General features: G+C 45.4%; 1 protein-coding gene across 1 annotated transcript in view; it reads left to right on the top strand.

Annotated features, from left to right (window-relative positions):
* TG (thyroglobulin) overlaps window positions 1–23850 on the top strand; it is a 326211-nt gene that overhangs the window by 17404 nt on the left and 284957 nt on the right. Inside the window, 10 exon segments of the mRNA XM_088449710.1 lie at window positions 810–969; window positions 6215–6321; window positions 8277–8420; window positions 9852–10037; window positions 11790–12881; window positions 13429–14004; window positions 18885–19124; window positions 19907–20032; window positions 20766–20843; window positions 23569–23684. Coding sequence (XP_088305836.1) covers window positions 810–969; window positions 6215–6321; window positions 8277–8420; window positions 9852–10037; window positions 11790–12881; window positions 13429–14004; window positions 18885–19124; window positions 19907–20032; window positions 20766–20843; window positions 23569–23684 — 2825 coding nt within the window.

Raw genomic sequence — 23850 nt, 5'->3', positions numbered from 1 at the left:
GCAGCCAATCAGTTATTCTCTAGTATCTGATGTCACCCTGAGTAAGCTGAAGCTCAGATTGGAAGGGTGCTGCGGCCATCGCGGTGATAGGATGCTGTGATCGGATCGCAATGGCTGTCAGGAGGCGTCTGCTTCCTATAGACGCCTCCTGCAGTGCTTAAATATTTGCTGGACGGTATTGCACAGCCGCTTCCGCGTGTAATGGGAGTGTCGCTGATAGCACTTGCAAACAGATGCTTAAACGCTCACATAGTAGGCCATGCACCCGCCATAGGACTGGTGCGAGTTTCAATGGTGCGACCGATAATTGCACCTTTACACACCAGACGGTAATACAGCATCTATGGATGCAAGTGGGCATCTGAGTACTTACACATTCAAACGCATGAGGGACCGCCAGGGAAGGGCTTTGTTGCAGCATTAGCGTAAACTTGCAGGCGCGACTGTGGCAAGAGACCCTATAGGTGTGACTTAGAAACAGGCCCTATAAATGGCTGCATTAATGACTTGTACAACGGAATGGGGATATAAACACAGATGGAGCACCCTTTAGTGAAGCATTTAGCTCATGCGGCTAATCATGGCTGACTATATAAATCTTTATTAGTCAGTCATTTCTCTGCCATCTGTACAGTGGTGAAGCGCAGAAAGTCTATTCTGGATTCATATCATTTCATTAGGAGCTCAGGCCTGATTCCTTGGTGTACTCCGCAGAACGCTCACATCTGATTGGTTGCTGCAGACGATGGTGTACTTGTGCAATGTGCAACATGGTAGTTAATCATTATTTTACCCTACGGGTTTCCTAGGCCCACAGAGATGCGCAATAAGAGAACGCCGGATCCTGCACGATGTCGGGGAGAAGGTCCTTCCTCATTGCTCCAAGGATGGGGGGTTCCAGCCCGTCCAGTGCAAACTGGTCAACACAACAGACCAGATGGTTATGGACGTGGTGACAAGTTTCAGCAGGTAATCAGTGCGGGCGTGTAATACAGACACCAGAACAAATCGCTTTCATCTGACCGCCCTGACAGACTGATTGCAGCACTAGGGGTCTTCCCGCATCCGTGTGGGGTTATGAAAGTGTATAAAAACAGAAACAATGTCTAACAAATTGTAGCCCCTAAAATATTTACACTAAGATTAGTTACTGTGTAATCCTTCTAAAGAGTGGAGAAGAAGAGACATTGGGCCTCATTCAGACCCACTCGCTAGATGCGGACGCTCGCTCCCAGCGTATGCAAATTCAGCTAAGTGACGTCAAGGCAGGTGATCGCACGGCAAGGCATAAGCACGCCCACTATGTCTTGGCGAGCGATCACTTTGTGTATGCAGATGCCCACCAGCCTGTCTTTAGCCGCCAACTAGCGCACCTCATCTCCAGGAAGAATATACAACCATCGGTACATCGGGTTCCATCGGAACTGAACGCAGCGCTTGCGGTTGACACTACCCTACCGCAAGCACTGCGAGCACTTCAGTGTATTATTCATCCAGGTGACGTGTACTATGACGCTGCCTGTTAATTATGCATGCCTCTGAAACGGCATTAAGATGCCCAGGCTTGCCTGCGTTCGCAACTCCACTCCCCCGTTTCCAGTGGCCTGCCCCTGTTACCACCCACAAACGGCCTCTCCTGTCACTCATTCAGCTGGGCTGTCTATGCTGGGCGAGAGATTGCTTCCCGATCGCTCGGACTAGTTCGCGCACGCGCACTGCGATGCATATGCATGCGCACTTCACAAAATATCGCTCGCTCCAAGCGATGGCTTGCTAGTGAACGGGTCTGAATCAGGCCCATTGTCCATAGCAACCAATCAACTTCTAGCTAACATTTATCAATTATTTACTGTTAAATGATAGTAGCTGATTGGTTGCTATTGGTACTGTCATTTTTTTCAAACACAGCCTGTAACATGACAGAAGCTGATTGGTTGGTGCTTTATCCCTCTTTTCTAGGCTTAGTACTGTACATCTCCCATTCATTCTTTATTTTAAAGCAGTCGCCAGCTGCAAATGATAATGGTGGAGTTTTTGATGGTAGCAAAATCATCATGTCTCTAAGGGGGGGAGGGGGGCGCAGCCTTCCCATTAACACAGTGGGCCTGATTCAGAGACGCACGCTATTTGCGTATGCTCGCTCTGAATCAGGGCGTCCCTATTTTTTTTTTGACCGGCCTCCAGGCCACTTGCACAGCATGTGTGTGCAGCCTGGCGATGGTCGTGATTATCGCGACCATCGGGCTTGCGAGAAGACCCTGTGGTGTAGGGTCTCAGGTCTCGCAAGCCCGAGTGGACTTCCTGCTCTAATAGAGCAGGAAGTCCACTACTGACATCACTAGTGATGTCAGTAGGGCCGCCCAAACGGCAGGCGTTCCTTCGGGAACGCCTCCGTTTGTGCAGCCACCCCCCCTCCCCACCTACAAAACGGGGCGAGCTGTCGATCAACATCGACAGCCACCCCGTCTTGTAGCGAGCCCCGGAGCGAGTGATTTCTCACTCGCTCTGGGACTCGTGCACGCACGGTGCGCACGCCGCGCGTGCGCAATGGCCCACCATCGACCCGCTTGCGAGCGCTGTGCGCTCGTGAGCGGGTCTGAATCAGGCCCAGTGTTACAAGTGATGTATGACCATGACAATTGATGGAATCCTCTTGGGTTGAGAAACTTGCTGTACATCCCAATGACCTTGTGGATATGACATTGCAATGCAATATACCTAAGTCTAGTCCTGTATGAGGGATGCTAAATATATAAAGATTTGGGGCGAGTTCGTGCACTGTGTGTTCTAATGATAATGTGAAAAAAAAAAGGGCTTAGCAGAGAATATATGACACTTGGCTTGAGCACGGCTAAGGATCCGAGGAAGCTTATATCTGCCCCTGCCAAACCCATTACAGTACACCTATTGCCGGCACGTAATGAAAGCAGCCATTTTGTGGACCAAAAAAAATTCAAGAAATTATAGTTCTTTTCAATGTGTCCTGGCTTTGGGGTTCATTTTGTAGGTGTGCTGGGGCCAGGGTCTGCATCTTCCAACATTTCCTGGCCCTGGCTGAGCAGTTCAGTTGCCCATTCTGAGTAAATGGTCTCGATTTTGGTCCGACGCTGCATCTTCGGATACAGCACTCAGATCTGCAAAGATAGTGGGCAGGATGTACTAACCCTGCGGAGTACATCCCGCCAGTCACCGCATATGTACTAACCTATGTGATCAGTACCGCAAAGGACAGCTCTTCCGATCAGCGCTGCGCCGTGGACTTCCAGGTTTATGACCCGGGAGTCCATCTACGCATGCGACGAGTGACGCGGCGGCCGTGGGGCATGCTGGGAGGGATCTGATCGAATCCCTCACACCAGCGCGATGCGGTAGTAACCCATAGGCTTCTACAGGGCGATGCCAGAAAAAACTGGCGTTACCCTCCGCATCGGAGACCCGGAGGCCACACAATAGTACATATGGAAAATGCGGTAAAACCCCGGAAAATTTTCCATTAGTACACCCCGCCCAGTGTGTTCTAGAGTCTGCAAAATAGATAGCTGGGAATCTGTCACTTATTTCCACGTTTTATTGGAGTTCTGGGAAGATTAGAAATACTTTTGGAAAACTTTATAGGATTGTAAAGCTGGATTTATTATTGTGCAACTCCCTACCTGCAACTTAAATTATGGTTTTAAGAAACCAACCAATCTTTCAGTTGACAACAATTTTTTTTTTTTTTTTTTTAAGAATAAGAAGAGAAAGAGACTGAACTGAAGAATGTTTTTGGCTGGTTACCAAGTAAACCATTAAGCAGTTTAAAATGCTGTAAATCCCCTTAACATGAAAATTTTTATAAATAAAAAAGATGAATTCAGTTGTAGGTGGGAGTTTTCAGTTCAAAGGTTTCCTCAATTGAAATACAAAATAAGTAATTTATTTGAGTTTGGACGTGACCTATATATACCATACAAGGGATCTTGCAATATTTTAAATTGTGGGTCAATTCATCATAATATTCTGGACATTATACCTTTTGGATATATGCTTTGGGAATATTGCATCCGGATGGGCTTGTGTCTAGGGGTGCCACCTGATGGGGTGACACTTCATGGCCCCTCGCCCCTACCCCCCTTACATCAAAGCCGCTAATCTTTTTTTTTTAACCCCAGTGGTGGGAGGGTCGCAATTTATGTGCAGGTGGTGGAGGTTGGAGCTACCTGCCTAATTGCTGTCTGCAATGAGGCTTCGGCTTCATGACCAGCCAGCCCCGTCCGTCGTGAAGGGGCCCAGCCTGAGCCCGCATGATGTCTATGCAGAGCTGCCGGTCACTCCTGCTGGGCGGGTCTGCAGCTATGCTTAACTGCTCGTGACCATGGAGGTGCCTAGCAGTGATCTGAGCCTAAACTTCACCTCTGTGCCCCTAGTTGATTTAAATTATGCGCACATTTCGAGCGTGGAAAAAAAATGCTTTGTTATTTGGTGCGGCTGAAGCCACAGGTACAATAAAGACACATCTGTACTTTTTTGCATGGTTTATTCAAAACATAAATAATATGGTGCATATAAGTGATCTACTGCCAAGGAAAAGTCCAGAAATATCCTTATGAAGACATTGGCGCCCAATAGGTCAGGCTAAGTGGTCATTGTGAATAATTTTTGGCCTTTATGGGATCAAACATCAAAAGGATCTGTGTTACCCAGTTACCAGTTATGGGAAATATGTTTATGCCTTCAAAGGTACTGAAGACACCAGCAGCCCCGAGGTTCATGGCCAACATCCTCATGGAGTTAGTGTATAAATGAGTCATCTAAAATGTTACAAAATCCCAGAGGCCTTCAGGAAAATATTGCCCAATATTTCTAATTTAATAGAGCCACCAAAGGGGTTCATGGCCGTACTTCATCTGAAGAGTCAACCAACATTTAAATATCCCGGGCTTGAGGCAAGTGAACTGGCAGAAAAAGATTGGACACATACATTCATACTCATGTCTTCGTCCAACTCAGGAAATATCTCATATTCCAGACTCTCTTAAGAAACTTGTAGCATACGGCATTTCCATTCAACCTTGGAAGTCCTGATTGGCCACATTTAACTATGGGAGTTTCAAACTAATGCCTATCTGGAGGACGCAGGCCTATTGAGAGCTAATCGAGGCCTGGATACACAGCGAGATGGAGTGGGGGGGGGGGGGGGGGTTGACCAATTCCTGTAGGCATGGCCATGTCCGCTCCAAAAAAAACCCTGAAAAAATACTATACATTTGTCCCTATCAGCAGCTGTGCCGGGCCCCTCCAACAAGTCCGGGCAAGTGTAATCATCATCCAACCTCATCTCGACACCCCTGTCTGGACTCCAAACTAAGAACAAGGTTCTCATCTCTTTTTGCCCTAGATCGATGGATCTCAGTCTCTAACTTTTTTCAGGGTAATATATAATACTGAGAAAGAGATAATGCTTCAAGTTATTAGATTCAGGCTCATCCAGACTTCATTCAATGTTTTCTAGAATAGATTATTAGCGGCAGGTGCATTTTTGCAGAATTTAAAAAAAAATACTTTAGAGACTTAAAAATATGCTAGTACCCATTTTCTTGTACCCCAAATTTGATGGGACCACTTAAAAAAATGAAAAAAATAACCTAAGTGCTCTTCTGCATCACTTCTTTAATGTCGGGAAAAAACACCTGCCGCGGCTATTTAAAAACCTGACTTTCTTTTGCAGGCAAAAACAGGGGTACCCATAGTTATCCCTAATGTCTGGACATCTTTAGGGGGGTCCTACAATTAATTCCCCAAAATTCCCGTTTTTTTTTCGGAGCTCCCAATTCGCCGGGTCCCGTTTTCGCTGATTTTAAATTGAATATGGGGATAAAGCGGGCACGCGCCCGATACTTTATCCCAGGAAAATCTCCGATGTGGAGCGAAAAGTCCAGCACGGACTTTTCGCTCCCAAATTGAATACGGCTCATTGTCTGTAAAATAATTTCTGCTACTCAGCACATAATTAATGTTTAGTGGATAAGTTATTTTATTACTCACTCGTTACTGTCCATGGGTTGGTGACATGTTTGCTAGTAGTTATTAAAATGTGTTTAATATTTATTTTTGCCTTGAAAAGGAAATTACACCACAGAACATGGGGTTTTATAGGGAACATTCTATCTCTCCACAATATTAGTTGGATCATTCCTCAAAGAATAATTAGTGTCATCATCTTTTTTCCTTGTAGGTTTCCAAATGCCTTTAAGTCATTTACATCCCTGAGAGAATCATTCCCAGAGATGTCTGGGTACTGTTACTGCGCCGACAGCCTTGGACGAGAGCTCGCAGGCACCGGTAAGCGCTGCCGGGTTCTATGACGCTCGCTATTGTCCCCCAATGAAGTAAAGAATTGGGCAAAACTGTCTCATGTAATGTCACAAAATCAGAGGTGTAACTAGGGTATTTGGAGCCTAGGGCAAGATGAAAAATAGAGCCCCCCCTTCATGTGTGCGTGATGAAAAAGTCACAAGGGTCATGACCACTGAGAAATGGGGGCATGTCAACATGACACACCACCATTTCTCATCATTCCTTTCCATTCCATATGCACCTTAATGCCCCCAGTAGTAGTGCCCCTAATGCAATGCCCCTAGTAGTAGTGCCCCTCATGCAATGCCCACTGTAGTAGTGCCCCTTATGCAATGTCCCCTGTAGTAGTGCACATTATACAGTTCCCGAAGTAGTGCCCAATATATAGTGCCCCTTATACAGTGCCTATTATGCAGTGCCCAATACACAGTGCCCCCAGTAGTGACCCTTATACAGTGCCCCCAGTAGTGCATCTTATGCAGTGCCCCCTATGCAGTGCCTTTTACACATAAAACACGCAGGCACACACAAACAGACAATATTAAACTTACCGGAAACCCCGCTCCTGCGCCCGTCGCTGTCCGCTGCTCCCGTCCCGCTCTGCACCATGGGATAGATGTCATGACGTCTCTCCCTTCACCCAGTGTGGGAGCCGCAAGGTGGAGCTCATTAGTGAGCTCCAGCCCTGGGTGCAGTAGCCAATGAGGGTCTGTCTGACTCTCATTGGCTGCTAAAACAAACACCCTGCCACCAGGTAGTATGAGTGTACTACCCAGCAATGGTGTGTGTTTTTTACTGTGTTTTATACTAACCACTGACCTGGACGCCGGCTGGTGGTGCCTCCCTCCCTCCCGCACCGCTGGTCTGACGGCGCCCAGGGCACGTACCCCGGCCGACTCCTCTTAGTTACGCCACTGCACCAAATACACTTTCATATGCTTTTGCTCACACTTGTGTAATTGTATTGTATATGTATTTTATTTTAAGAGAACGCAAGTTAATTTTCCAGAATTGCTAATCATATTATTTATTATATATTCCCTTGGGCAGTGTCAGTAAGCTAACTTACTAGTGAATTGATAGACTTAATGATCAATGGTTAGCAGTGAATGGATAGGCTGCATTCTCAGTGATGTCACTGGTTCCTAGGGAATGGATAGGCTGCATTCTGGTTCCTAGGGAATGGATAGGCTGCATTCTGGTTCCTAGGGAATGGATAGGCTGCATTCTGGTTCCTAGGGAATGGATAGGCTGCATTCTCAGTGATGTCACTGGTTCCTAGGGAATGGATAGACTGCATTCTCAGTGATGTTACTGATTCCTAGGGAATGGATAGGCTGCATTCTGGTTACTAGGACATGTATAGGCTGCATTCTGGTTCCTAGAGAATGGATAGGCTGCATTCTTAATGATGTCACTGGTTCCTAGGTAATGAATAGGCTGCATTCTGAGTGATGTCACTGGCTCCTAGTAAATGGATAGGTTTCTGCATTCTCAGTCACTGATCTGAATTTGCAGCTTCGTAAACAGTATGCACGCCAAGTACACCTTTTCTGGGAACCAACCTTTAAGCTGGGTTTACATGTGTGACGGAGGTTTTGCTATCTGCAGATTTACTAAGGCTAAAACCGCCGTCAAAACACAATTTAGAACAGAATAGGGCTAGGGCTAAAATCAGCTAGCGGTTTTGGTGTCATTTAGAACCCACCATCAAACCGCCGGGGTTTAGAACCCACCGCTTAGTAAATTTTGCCCATTAGCTCTCTCCACTTTATCTATCTTCAAGGCTTAGTACATTTCCCCCTCAGCCACAAACATCCTTACATTTTAATCTATGTTGTACCTAATGCTCTGTTACAGCACAGTAACCTGGCTAAACAAATTCTGCTGTTCAACAATATATGCAGTAAGTTACTGTCCCTTTGTCTCCCACCTTACAGGCTTAGAGATGCTCCTGGATCACATCTACGACACAGTGTTTTCCACACTTCCTCCCCAGCGTTCCTTTACTGAAACCGCCATCTATCGTATACTGCAGAGACGCTTTCTGGGCGTGCAGCTAATCACATCAGGCAGATTCCGATGTAAGTGCTAAAACAAACATGCATGTGATTCACATGACGAGATGGCATGACTTAACATATATAGGTGATATCATGGCCGGACTGACCATACGGCAGTTGTGGCAAAAGCCAGGAGGACAGAGGGCCTGATGGGCCGGTTTGGCTGTCTCAAGTACTGGCCAAGCAGCTCTGCCAGCTGGCTGCGAGGCCACGCCCCTGTGACACATGGTCACAACCCTATGATGTGTGTCCACACCCCCTTTTCCCATACGTGGTGGGAAAAATGCTGGGTGACGAATTTTAGTCCCGGTTTGCCCCTGTGGTCGGACATGGGACCTATACTTATAGAGAGTGGTGGTTTAATGCATTGAATATTACCTATGATTGACAAATTTCACACAATAAATGTGTGCACCAGTCACTTACAAAACACTGCGGATAATTAGTTTTAGTGCAGCTTATTTGTACAAGTGCGCCTAGATTTCCATCACAGCTCATGGCCTACAGAGCAAGATGGTGGCATACAATGAATGAAGAGCAGAAGACTGCGGAGACTCATGGGAGGTGTTGGGTGGTTGAAGTCCTATGAGGCGCAGTCATGCCAGTGAGTTGCAGTCACATCTACACGGTACAGGGGTGGCCCATTATCAACAACATGACATGGCCGCCATGCTTCCACATGCTTAGTCACATGCCCTCTAAGTACAGGGGCCTGCATCTTCTCCTGGCGGCCATGTTGGAGCGTAAAGTCTATTTTTTTTTCCACACAAACACACATACAAGTGTCCATATATTCGGCAGCAGCCTATTAACCTACTACCAGCATGTTTTTTTTTTTTTAATTGTGGAAGGAAACTGGAAGACCTGGAGGAAATGAATTGTGGTAAACGTGCAAGCTCTACACAGATAGGGGCTTGGTTGGAGTCAAAGACTTGGCCCCAGCTGTGTGAGGCAGCAATGCTAACCACTGTATCACCATGCTGCCCGATTTCCTGTGTTCGTCAATCAAATCAAAATCGCACAGCCGCGCTCCCCTGTAACTGCACCCAGTGATTTCCCATGCTAATCTGCACTACCTTGCTCAGCAAACATTAGGTTATCATAGTGTAGTACTCTAGTGCACAGCTTCTCAAACTCGGTCCTCAGGACCCCAAACGGTGCATGTTTTCCAGGTCTCCTCACAGAATCACAAGTGAAATGATTAGCTCCACCTGTGGATCTTTTAAAATGTGTCAGTGAGTAATGAGTACGCCTGTGCACCTGCTGGGTGACCTGGAAAATGTGACCTGTGTGGGGTCCTGAGGACTGAGTTTGAGAACCACTGCTCTAGTGGATAATATAATATTACATTTGTTCTTTAATAATCAGCCACAAGTACTTTGCACACATTTAGATTTCTGGCAAACAATAAGCACGTGAAAACCTTATATTGTGTCCCCTGATTTCTTGCAGGTCCGTCAGCGTGTGAAGTGCAGAGGTTCACGTCTTCCCAGATGGGCGATGTTTACACACCATCCTGTGGTGACGACGGAGACTACGAGCCCATCCAGTGCCAAGTGGGCGGACAGTGCTGGTGTGTGGACTCCAAGGGGCGGGAAATCTCTGGATCCCGGACACTGGGAGATTCTCCGATATGCAGTGAGAGACAGAGGCTTTATTGTAGTAGCTCTGTGTTCCAGGTCCAATACTGACTCCATTACAGTGTGGTTCTTATTTGTGAATTCCCCTATGTACATAGGACAGACAGCATACAGTAGATAAATTAAAATTACAGTCTGACAGTCACTGTCATCATTTTACTAAGCGCATAGAAAAACAATTATTTTTATATACAGTTTATATTGTGGTTACTATTTATCTGCTTGTTTAGGCATATCGTCTTCTTTGTTCAACATTTCCTGCTTGCAAATTATATGTAGGAGACAGATTCATCAGCATTCTTGTTGTATAAAGAGGAGGAAGCCTTCCTGCCGCTGTACTTTGGGTGATTGGGTGTTAATGGCCACATCACCATTAAACAGAGACAGATCCTTTATTGCAGACACTTGTAGCTGTAAGAGGATAATATAGTTATAATAATAATATATATAGTTATCAGCAAATCTTTATAATCATGGAGATCATTTACATAGTGGACCAGTACGCACCTGGATGTTATACCGCTGAGCCGCGATTATCCGCCCAGCGCAAATCAAGCACCACATCTCTTCTCTGCTCTCAGGAGCCGACTCCTCAAAGTAATGGAGCATACACACCGTCAGATTTGTCAGATGAACGATATCTGAAGAATTATGAACGATATCTGACAAATCTGACTGCAAACATGTCAGAAGTCAGATATCGTTCTCAGACAAATGGGGGGGGGGGGGGTTGTAAGTCTGCATCTTGTCTTCCAGCTGGAATAACATTAGAGTTAATAGACAGATTTTGTGAGTACTGTTTTACCTGCATCAATTTCACAATTGTATCAGTCCTCTCAGAAGTTCTCCTTAAGTTAATACTAGGTGGACGATAATCTTCACTTTCAACAGTGGGGCTGGGAGTGGGGTAGCTCCCAGCCCCATTATTGAAAGTGAAGATTATCATTGCACTCCTCTGTTATAGGATATATGTATGGGGGCTCAATGAATCACACTGCCTTTGCTGTAAATGTATGCATGGTGGTTCCCACTTTCAGTCCTTAAACCTTATAACTGTCCATGTACGATGCACAGATAGTTGAATTCACATAACTAAGTCATGAGTTAAGTCACCTGTACTTAAGCACGTCTACTTAAGACAGAAGGGGCATGAGAACCAATTTTGGAAAACACTGACCTAGGGCATAATTCCCAATTAGTCAAAATGTAGGTAGGTTAAAAGCCTTAACAAAAGCTCACAGTCTATAGGGAAGGTCAAAAGGAAATGTGAGATATATTTTTGGTCAGTTTTAGTAGAAAATGTATTTGTTACTGTAGTATAGGTGTTTTTTTATGTTATTTTTTTGCATTGACTTAGACGTGTAGCATGATCAATGAGTCTGGGTAAACATATTCAGAAACATGGGGGTGTTAGGGTCATTTCCCATGTGGACACGCATGGCGGACCACTCAAGATCTTTTTAGTTAAAAGCTCCAATTAGAATATTCACAGTTACTGCAGGCGCTGCAAAATATAACATTATGTATCTGCTACAGGCACTATGGGAATATTCTGAAGATCCCTGTATAAATTGGTAAAATAGTCATCTACCGCTTATTAGTAAAATAATATGGTAAATGCATGACTCTTTACAAACAGTACATATAGGAAAACAAATTAACTTTTAGGCTCACTTCTATAAAGATATCATGCATCCATTAATAAATTAATGCTGTATGTGGCTGTTGTCTTTCTTAACCACTTCTACAGGTAACTTCCAGGACTGTGCTGTGAGAAGAAGACAGGTCCTCTCTACTATGTTCTTTGGGCCTTCAGGACACTTCAGTGACCGCAGCATGTTCCTGACTCAAGAAGAGGAATTAGGGAAAAAAATAAGCTCAAACTTCTGCCCGTCTTACGTGGTGGAATCATTCTTCCATTCAGGTCTCCGGCTTCTAGCTGGCAAAGAGGCCAAAGGCTTGAGGCTTCAGCTCGAAAGTTTCATCAGTGACATGATGGGTGGACTCTTCACATCCAAAGAACAAATACAACTCGCTCTGCAGTTCACGTCTAACCCCGTACGATTTCAACAAAACCTATTTGGAGGAAAATATCTAAAAAACTTGGCTTCTTTCAACTTCACGGGGGCCATTGGTACAAGAAGCAAATTCAGTTTCAGTGAGTTTTTCCAACAGATCGGCTTAACGGGGATGTACAGTGGAGGCAATTTCAGGGAACTTGCTAAACTATTTTCCTCAGAAGAAGACTCCTACTTATCCAAAGATTCATCAGACTTCTCGAAACCAGACTTTAATTTGAACCAGTCGATATTGGCCAGCTTTGGACGCACAGTAAATCTGCTAGAAAACCAGAACCGCGCCGCCTTCTTTTCGTCCATTTTAGAGCTTAAAGAGTTTACAAAATTTCTGCGAGATGTTATTTCCATTCCACCGAATATTGCTGAAGATATCTATGAGGCCGTGAAGATCATTTTGGGGTCTAATGACTGTGAGAAGAGACCAGCTGGCCTATTTGTTCCCACCTGTACAAAGGAGGGTAGATATGAGCAAATCCAGTGCAGTAGATCATACTGCTGGTGTGTCGATGAGCAGGGTCAGGAAATTCAAGGATCAAGGACACGGGATAGGCATCCAAGGTGTCCCTCAAAGTGTGAGAAGGAACGTGAAAGTCAAATCGCCTTCAGGAAGAGTCAGCCTGCCGGGTCAGAATTGTTCATTCCAGCATGTACTCAGACAGGGGATTACTTACAGGTGCAGTGTGCTGGGAAACGTTGCTTTTGTGCTGATTTGGAAGGCAGGAATATTCCGGGAACTGAAAGGCTATCGGGAGACAATATCCAGTGTAAGTTACTGTTATTACATTTATCTTAATTGCTGTTCTATATAAAGATGAGCGGGTTTGGATTAGTTCAGATTTTCCCGCCAAATTCAGATTTTTTTCCCTCCAAAACTCGGTTCTCAGAGTCAAAACGTCATCTTTCATGGACAAACATCATCATTCCTGGACAAAAATTATAATGTTTGTCCATGAAAGATGACGTTTTGCCTCTTTCTGAGACCTGATTTTTGGCGGGAAAAATCCGTACTTGGCGGGAAAATCCGAACTAATCCGAACCCGTTCATCTCTAGTTCTATGACAATTAGGTACCAAACATTGGGTTTAATATCTCAATACAAAAATACTGTAATTCAATTCAATAAATTTGCTAACTTGTTTGTTTCCGTCTACCAAAATAAGACCCCGATTAGCCCAACCACCATCTTTTGTGGAGCTCATCTTCCTTTTCTGGTAGGTCGCTCTGATATGTAAAAGAATCATGGCTTTCCCATAAAAAAAAGGGGACTGTTGGCAGACATCTTGTAACGACCTCTTTTCCTTTTCTTACTAGGCCCAAGCTACTGCCAGCTGGCTGCCAACAAAGCCTTCCTACAGGCCACAAGCTCACTGCTGTCTAAACCCCCTACACAACCCGAACAAGTTTATATCCCGCAGTGCTCCCCTAGTGGAGAATGGAAGATGGTGCAGTGCAGCGGCCCAACTGAGCAAGCCTTTGAATTATACGAGAGGTGGACAACTCAGAACGAAAATGCCTCGTTCCCTGAAACTCTCAGCGTTTTACTGAAATATAAAGAGTCTTCATCACAGATTTTTACCACCTTTGTGCAGGCGCTTTATGATAACAGACATCAAAATGTCTTCCCAATTTTCACCAAATATTCCCTTTTCAGTGAAGTTCCAGAAGACATCTTGGCTGGGAATGTGACCACCTTGCCATCAGCTAATGTATTGCTGAACCCATATATTTTCTGGAGACTGTTGAGCATGAGTCTCACTTACTATCCAGGGTCATCCAGCGATTTTTCTGTATCGCTTGGACACTTTGAGAAACGGAATTGTTGGTGTGTTGATAAGGATGGACAGAAGCTTCGAGGAACAGAAACCGTGTCACACAAGCCCCCAAAATGTAAGTCATTGGGCCTTATGCAGTAGCCTGCAAGTTGCAAGCACGGTCATCATTCTAAAGCAGCAACAATTTAAAAGGCATAATAACTAACCTTTTAAATAACTGCTGCTTTAAAAATACAGACGCACTCACCGAAATCGCGTTTGTGCCTGCAACTCGCAGGACATAACAGAAAGCATGATTCATGTATAATGGTTTAAAATTACTGGACAGTTCCTAAAACAAAGTAAAACTCTTCATAATTGTCTATACGGCAAATGTTAGGTTTTACAGCCAACGTGAAAATAACATTATAGCAATGTCGCGTGTTTGCTCTGCAGTCCGCGACCTGTGTGAAGTAGATGAAAGAGCAGGGAAACCCCAAAACAGTGACAGATATGATAGCAGAACAGTGTACGAGGCTGTTAGTGGCCATAAGTAAAGTTTTGGAGGCCGTTACATGTTGCCAAATGGTTTATTTTTGCAACTTTTATAAATGATGTAAAAATGATATACAGCAAAGAAAAGTACTTAGAATATTTTGGGGGACTTTCAGATGTCTCTATAGTGATTTGTAAGTGTGTTTATACAAGTTTGTAAAAGGTTGGAAAAAGCGCCTTGCAGCTCCCATCTGAAAGGTCAGAAAACCTTTTCCCATTAAAGCAACACTCAACATACAGTACATGTTCCGTATCATTTATAATATACCTCATCATATATGTCTCACATCATTTACACTTCCACATACCTGTCTCACATCATTTACACCTCCACATACCTGTCCCACATCATTTACACCTCCACATATCTGTCCCACATCATTACACCTCCACATACCTGTCCCACATAATTTACACCTCACATACCTGTCCCACATAATTTACACCTCCACATACCTGTCCCACATCATTTACACCTCCACATACCTGCCCCACATCATTTACACCTCCACATACCTGTCCCACATCATTTACACCTCCACACAGCTGTCCCACATCATTACACCTCCACATACCTGTCCCACATCATTTACACCTCCACATACCTGTCCCACATCATTTACACCTCCACATACCTGTCCCACATCATTTATACCTCCACATACCTGTCCCACATCATTTACACCTCCACATACCTGTCCCAACATCATTTACACCTCCACATACCTGTCCCACATCATTTACATCTCTACATACCTGTCCCACATCATTTACATCTCTACATACCTGTCCCACATCATTTACACCTCCACATACCTGTCCCACATCATTTACACCTCCACACAGCTGTCCCACATCATTACACCTCCACACAGCTTTCCCACATCATTTACACCTCCACATACCTGTCCCACATCATTTATACCTCCACATACCTGTCCCACATCATTTACACCTCCACATACCTGTCCCACATCATTTACACCACCACACAGCTTTCCCACATCATTTACACCTCCACATACAGTACCTGTCCCACATCATTTACACCTTCACATACCTGTCCCACATCATTTACACCTTCACTTACCTGTCCCACATCATTTACACCTCACATACCTGTCCCACATCATTTACATCTCCACATACCTGTCCCACATCATTTATACCTCCACACAGCTGTCCCACATCATTTACACCACCACATACCTGTCCCACATCATTTACACCTCCACATACCTGTCCCACATCATTTACACCTCACATACCTGTCCCACATCATTTACACCTCCACATACCTGTCCCACATAATTTATACCTCCACACAGCTGTCCCACATCATTACACCTCCACATACCTGTCCCACATCATTTACACCTCCACATACCTGTCCCACATCATTTACACCTCCACATACCTGTCCCACATCATTTATACCTCCACATACCTGTCCCACATCATTTACACCTCCACATACCTGTCCCAACATCATTTACACCTCCACATACCTGTCCCACATCATTTACATCTCTACATACCTGTCCCACATCATTTACATCTCTACATACCTGTCCCACATCATTTACACCTCCACATACCTGTCCCACATCATTTACACCTCCACACAGCTGTCCCACATCATTACACCTCCACACAGCTTTCCCACATCATTTACACCTCCACATACCTGTCCCACATCATTTATACCTCCACATACCTGTCCCACATCATTTACACCTCCACATACCTGTCCCACATCATTTACACCACCACACAGCTTTCCCACATCATTTACACCTCCACATACAGTACCTGTCCCACATCATTTACACCTTCACATACCTGTCCCACATCATTTACACCTTCACTTACCTGTCCCACATCATTTACACCTCACATACCTGTCCCACATCATTTACATCTCCACATACCTGTCCCACATCATTTATACCTCCACACAGCTGTCCCACATCATTTACACCACCACATACCTGTCCCACATCATTTACACCTCCACATACCTGTCCCACATCATTTACACCTCACATACCTGTCCCACATCATTTACACCTCCACATACCTGTCCCACATAATTTATACCTCCACACAGCTGTCCCACATAATTTACACCTCCACATACTTGTCCCACACCATTTACACCTCCACATACCTGTCCCACATCATTTACACCTCCACATACCTGTCCCACATCATTTAAACCTCCACATACCTGTCCCACATCATTTACACCTCCACATATCTGTCCCACATCATTTACACCTCCACATACCTGTCCCACATCATATACACCTCCACATACCTGTCCCACATCATTTACACCTCCACATACCTGCCCCACATCATTTACACCTCCACATACCTGTCCCACATCATTTACACCTCCACATAGCTTTCCCACATCATTTACACCTCCACATACAGTACCTGTCCCACATCATTTACACCTTCACATACCTGTCCCACATCATTTACACCTCCACATACCTGTCCCACATCATTTACACCTCCACATACCTGTCCCACATCATTTACACCTCCACATACCTGTCCCACATCATTTACACCTCCACATACCTGTCCCACATCATTTACACCACCACATAGCTTTCCCACATCATTTACACCTCCACATACAGTACCTGTCCCACATCATTTACACCTTCACATACCTGTCCCACATCATTTACACCTTCACATACCTGTCCCACATCATTTACACCTTCACATACCTGTCCCACATCATTTACACCTCACATACCCGTCCCACACCATTTACACCTCCACATACCTGTCCCACATCATTTATACCTCCACACAGCTGTCCCACATCATTTACACCTCCACATACCTGTCCCACATCATTTACACCTCCACATACCTGTCCCACATCATTTACACCTCACATACCTGTCCCACATCATTTACACCTCCACATACCTGTCCCACATCATTTATGCCTCCACACAGCTGTCCCACATCATTTACACCTCCACATACCTGTCCCACATTATTTACACCTCCACATACCTGTCCCACATCATTTACACCTCCACATACCTGTCCCACATCAGTTACACCTCCACATACCTGTCCCACATAATTTACACCTCCACATACCTGTCCCACATCATTTACACCTCACCATACCTGTCTCACATCATTTACACCTTCACATACCTGTCCCACATCATTTACACCTCCATATACCTGTCCCACAGCATTTACACCTCCACATACCTGTCCCAACATCATTTACTCCTCCACATACCTGTCCCAACATCATTTACACCTCCACTTACCTGTCCCACATCATTTACACCTCCACATACCTGTCCCACATCATTTACACCTCCACATACCTGTCCCACATCATTTACACCTCCACATACCTGACCCACACCATTTATACCTTCACATACCTGTCCCACATCATTTACACATCCACATACCTGTCCCACATCATTTAAACCTCCACATACCTGTCCCACATCATTTACACCTCCACATAACTGTCCCACATCATTTACACCTTCACATACCTGTCCCACATCATTTACACCTCCACATAACTGTCCCACATCATTTACACCTCCACATACCTGTCCCACATCATTAATACATGTAACTTATTTTTTAACTTTTAAGGGAAAGATACATGAACAATTCCTTGTCTTTATTAGCCAGATTTTATTATGGAAACACCTCTAGATACATCATTGCTCATTAGGAGGAGTGTCATTTTTACAATAAAATAAGGATTTGCTGTACTTCTCACCCAGTCAGGAGCTGCCAACTGAAAGCTGTGTTAACTTAATGGGGATTTGTAATTGGATAGGAAAAAGTTGCATGACCTAGTTTGCGATTAATTGAATTTGGCCCTAAGGGTGATCCGTCATACAAAACCAGACAATCAGGAATCCAGGCTGCCGGCCAGCCTGTGACAGACGGAGGAGGAGAAAATATTTATAAAGACTGATCATGTGACAGATGTGTACAGTAACACAGGGGTCTATTTACTAAGCCATGGATGCAGATAAGGTTAACGGTGATAAGGTACCAGCCAATCAGATCCTAACCACCATGTCACAAGCTGTGTTTGAAAAATGAGTTAGGAGCTGATTGGCTGGTAATTTATCTCCGTCAACTTTATCTCCATCCATGGCTTAGTAAATAGACCCCATAGAATATTATAACTTATGATTATCTAAGTAATTGGTTGCTGCTTTATATGAGGCATAATAAGGCTATTTTGACTGTCCACCCTCAGACGCCGAAAAGATTATCGGTGTGCTTCTAATATAAATGCTCAAAAGAGAATTTATTTTTCTATAACTGAGAAGGAGATGAGATAAACTCCACTGACTAACCATAGAACATGGCGCTTTATGCTACAGGCAAGTGTTGCGTCCCCTCTATAGTCCATCTTATTTGTCCCTACAGGTCCCGGAACGTGTGAATCAGCGAAACGGAAGACATTGCAATTCATAGAAGAGGCCAAGAACATAATTATCGCATCGAATGCTTCACATTTCCCTATAGGTTACAGCTTCTTACTGGCGAACGGGATACGCCTGTCACCGAGTGATCTGCTGTACACAGAGGAATACAAGTCATGGTCTACGTTATCTGAGGGGTTCTGGAGTACAGAAACACATACCCTGCAACTCGCTGCCTACTCAAGTACATCCTCTGGGACATTTATATATGTGTTATGCGTGGGTCTAACTAGGACTTAGGGGAACCCCCTAAGCAACCAATCAGCTTCTAGCTAGCATTTAGCAAGTACATTCTTTAAATTGATAGGTGGAAGCTGATTGGTCGCTATGGTCAACTTCTTCACTCCTTAGAAAGTTTGATAGATCTCCCCATTTTTGAGGCCTGGGCACAGAGTTCTGTTATCATGATCCCCTCATGCCCTGTTCTGCCCCTTTTACATAAGGTTATAACAATTGTGGTACAATATAACATTTATGTGAGTACTGTAGGCCTTTGTCCAGCAGAAGATCCCTGGTCAACGGGGTAAAATCTGAGCTGGGCCTTTTCCCATCACTCCACCTTAAGCAACACCTGCCATCTGGACGTGTTACCTATCTTTAGCCTTTTATACGGTGTATAGGGGTGACCATTGAGGACTTTGGCCCAGTAGTGGTTGCTGCTGCTGTTATCCCATTTGTCATGCTGCTATCCCAGATTCCCAACACTTACAATGTCTACTTGAAACAGAAATAGACAATCTGCTTATCTCAAATGGTTTTGGAGAGTCACACTCCAGCACAACTTGTTGGAAGGGTACGCTGGGACTTGTAGTTCCATAAAAGCTGCCGAACCTCAGATTGCATAGGTCTGTGTTTGATACTTTTGCCTGATACATGTATTTACACTTTGTTTTCTTGTCATATATGTGTTTTGACTGAGAAGTTTCCTGCATATTAATCCTGGATCTGTTACTTGCATCCATACAGCCCTTAGGTTTTTCTGGCAGAGCAGATTTAATTCCAAGGAGACCGCAGGGTTCCTAGACCTCCCGTACACCCCTCAATGTGATGCATTTGGGAACTGGGAACCAGTACAGTTCTATCAGGGTACTGGTGAGTATAAATACTTAATTATTCTCTGTGTCATTCTATAACAGGGGTGCAGTCAGGATACCGACGGGCGCTATCCCGTCCGCCGATATCCCGACACTGACAGCCCGACAGGGGACTAAAGATAGGCATTGAAATCCCGACACCTATAATTAGCCCCACTACAAAATACCGACACCTGGGATACCTAACATAGGTAAACCGGGTGTCTTAGGTTCTATCAGTGGGGGGGATGGTTAGGTTTAGGGACCCCCAGGGGGACTTAGGGTTAGGCAAACCCCCGGAGGGTTAGGGTAGGGAAAGGGGGTATTAGGGTTAGGCACCACTAGGGGGGGGTTAGGGTTAGGCACCCCCCCGGGAGAGTTAAGTTTAGGGTGTGGGAAGGGGGGGTTAGGTTTAGACACTAACGGGGGGGAGGTTAGGGTTAGGCACTAGGGGTGGAGGTTGAGGGTTAGGTTACTTACCAGCCCCAGTCGGGAATTAGGTCCGTCGAGGGCTCCGCTGACGGTATTTGATCCGACAGCTATTCAGCCGCCCGCATTAAATACTGATTCCCTATAACATTCACAGAAGTGTAAAATTGTGCTGTAGGGAATTGTTTATACTTATTTTGGTGGCGGTCTCTCCTGACAAGACCACGTTTACCTGCCGAGACCACGTAAGATGTCTGCAAGAAAAAAAACTGGTAAAAACATTACATAATGTTTGGTAACATAACAACATGTATTTTGTTTAGGTCATTACTGGTGTGTGGATGATGAAGGAAACTACATTACTGGCTCCCTAGTCAAGCAGCCCTCCAGCCCTCCACAATGTAAGACTTTGTTGAACATATTCTGTATTTTACTACAATTAAAATAATAAAAACCAACAATACATTAACTTACATTATAGCAGAGATATACATATGGGACCTGATTTAAAGGTGGACATGGGCAGTGCGACTCGGTCGCATTCGCAGACTGAAAACGTCGGCCACTCGCGTGCGGCATTGACACTACGTGCACCTCAGGCCCACAGTCTTCTGCATATAAAGGAACTGGTATAAAATATCTATAGCAGAGAGGTCAGGCATGGCAAGGGCATGTTTTTAGCTAGTATATGTTACCGTAGGTCACCGCTGGGCAGGTTCACCTCACCACTCCCTGCCCCAGCCATACAGGCACACCTTATCATGTGATCAAAAGCCACCCATTTTGTTTTAAACTCACTCTGGCCCTGATTCAGAGCCGGACGCTCTGACAGAGCACTCGCTCTGAATCAGGGCCGGTCCTTTTTTTTTTTTTTAGAGCGGCCTCCTGGCCGCTCACATAGCTGTGGGTGACCACCCACAGCTATAGCGAGCGGCCAGGAAGATGGTCGCGATGGTCAAGACCATCGCGACCATCGGGTTTGCGATGAGTCCCTTGTGGTAGGGTCTCGTTGCTGCAAGCCCCAGAGAGATTTCGGCTCTAACAGAGCCAAATTCTCTCCCACTGACATCACTCGTGATGTCAGTGGGGCCGCCCCCAAACGGAGGCGTTCACATGGGAACGCCTCTGTTTGGGCAGCCACTCCCCCGGCCTGCCCACCAAAGGGGGCGAGCTGTCACTCAACATCGACAGCTCGCCCCCTTTGTTGCGAGACCCGGAGCAACGGAGTGCCCGTCGCTATCCGGGTCTCGCGCATGCGCACGGCGGAGCTGGCTCCATCGTGCGCATGCGCACTGGCCCACCATCGAACCGGTTGTGAGCGCACAGCACTTGCGACCGGGTCTGAATCAGGCCCTTTGTCACAGTACTGCTGATAACATGACATCCAATGTAGGTGTCCTCCTTCTTAGAATTTCCAGGGTGCGTTAAACTACATGGTAACCCAAACCGGTCTAATAATGTGGTGGGGAATTTACAGTGTCCAGCAGTGATGGGAAAAGCTGCAATAACGCCTGCATAGGAGTCTGTGACTGTGGCTGTGGCTTTCACAGGGCTCCTCTGATTGGCTGATATAATCAACCAATCAGAGGAACCCTGTGCAAAGTCAAACATCTGTTTGTCGTTGGCGCCGCCAATACTGAAAAGTGGAACATATTCCTTTACATACACAATACAAAACAAAATGGTTGCTCTACCAAACAGACTTTTGAAAATTAGCGGTCAGTGAGGGGTGATTCAGCAAGGATCGCAATTGCAAAGCTGCACACAGGCAGCTTTGCAAATAATTGACAAAAAATGATGCATTGTTGGCGCCAATAATAATAAAATTTACATAGAACTAGAGCGTTTGCTGCTTTCAATGACAAGGGCATTACTCAGTCCCCGTATAAATGGAATATAAAATATGGAAAAAATGAAAAGTGCTAACACACAGTTCTAAAATAAAAAATAATTTAATATTCCTTTTCTTAAATAGGATTTATCAGCTCTTTGGCACATAAAAAAGCCATTTTTCTTAGACCACTAACAAATATCAATAAATGCAATTTACAAATTATTACTATTACAATTGAATAATCAATTAAATGTATCTGAATATCTGTACCTGAAGACAGGTGGATTCTTGAGATTCAACAACTTGTGTTTCCACAGTCAAAACAGTATATCTTTAGTATTCACATTTAGTGAGTGCATAGATACTTTTAATAAGTCCTTGCTATTATGCAAATTCAGCAGGAGGTGTATGACACCCCCTGGTGCATTTGCGAGCTCAGCACTGTGACGGAGGTCGCAGGCTGGGATCACCATCGTGACCATCAGTGGTCGATGGTGGACAGCGGCTGGGCCTGCCCAGGGGCGTAGAGAGCCACGTGGGGCCCCGGTAAAGAGGGGGCGTGGCCTAATCGCGGGAGGCGTGGCCACGCCCCCTTGAAAAACAAAACAAAAACAACATTGTTTTGCAGCGCCGCTAAGCGGCGCTCCGCGTCGGGGAGGGGGTGCTGTGTGCCCCTCAGCCCAGCGCACAGCCAGAGGGGGGTGCGATCAGTGTGATCGCTCCCCCCTTCAGGCATAGGAGATTGCTGTGGCTACTGCTTAGCAGCTGCAAGCAATCTCCCACTGCAGCCCAGCACACGCTGTGTGCTGGGTTGCTGCAGAGGGAGGAAGTGAGGTGGGGGCGGCGCCGGACCCGGGCCCCCGCCGGGCCCCTCTGGAAGCCCGGACCTGGGTAAACTGTACCCGCTCCCCCCCTCTCGGCGCCCCTGGGCCCGCCAGCCAGCTGAGTGCATCAGCTTACTCAGGTTGGCCAGCTTACGAGCCCAGAACACTGCGTCGGTCGACCCAGTCCCTGGGCTCGTCACTCCTGGAAAAAGGGGCGGACATGCCCCCGCTTCCGGGAACGCACATAATTGGGAATTTGCGAATAAGGCCCAGTGACGGAAACATTGCATTAGTGTCGTGGTCTACTGGAAAATGACGATAAAAAATATCCCATACCTCTCGAGAGAAAGTTTATAAGATAAGTGTTAAGTATCAAGTACAGCATTCATATCAAACAGTGATGAAATATTTATCTAATAAAACATATATTTAGAAGCTGCTCATTTTATGTGGGCGCATCTTCCGTAGGTCGGACATCATGTCAAAAAACTGAAACAAACGCTCTGATCTCAAGCTGGATGCCTGGAAAGTCTTTTGCTACCAAGACTGGCACCTATGACGTATTTATACCGAGCTGCACAGAGGTAATGCCCTGTACTGGGGGAATCTCCTCTATTCTACACCATAGTTGTTATAATGAAGCTACTGTGAGATACACGGGAAGTCACATTGATTTTGGAGCCTACCTAAAGCATGGGTCATGTGATGTGTACGGAAGGTGACACCGTGTAACCTGGTATACTGCTCCGT

This window comes from Taudactylus pleione, unplaced genomic scaffold (genome assembly GCF_031769625.1).
Source record: "Taudactylus pleione unplaced genomic scaffold, aTauple2 ptg000493l, whole genome shotgun sequence".
NCBI lineage: Eukaryota > Metazoa > Chordata > Amphibia > Anura > Myobatrachidae > Taudactylus > Taudactylus pleione.
The sequence above is the reverse complement of the archived record's forward strand: the minus strand, read 5'-3'. Positions and strand labels throughout refer to the sequence as shown.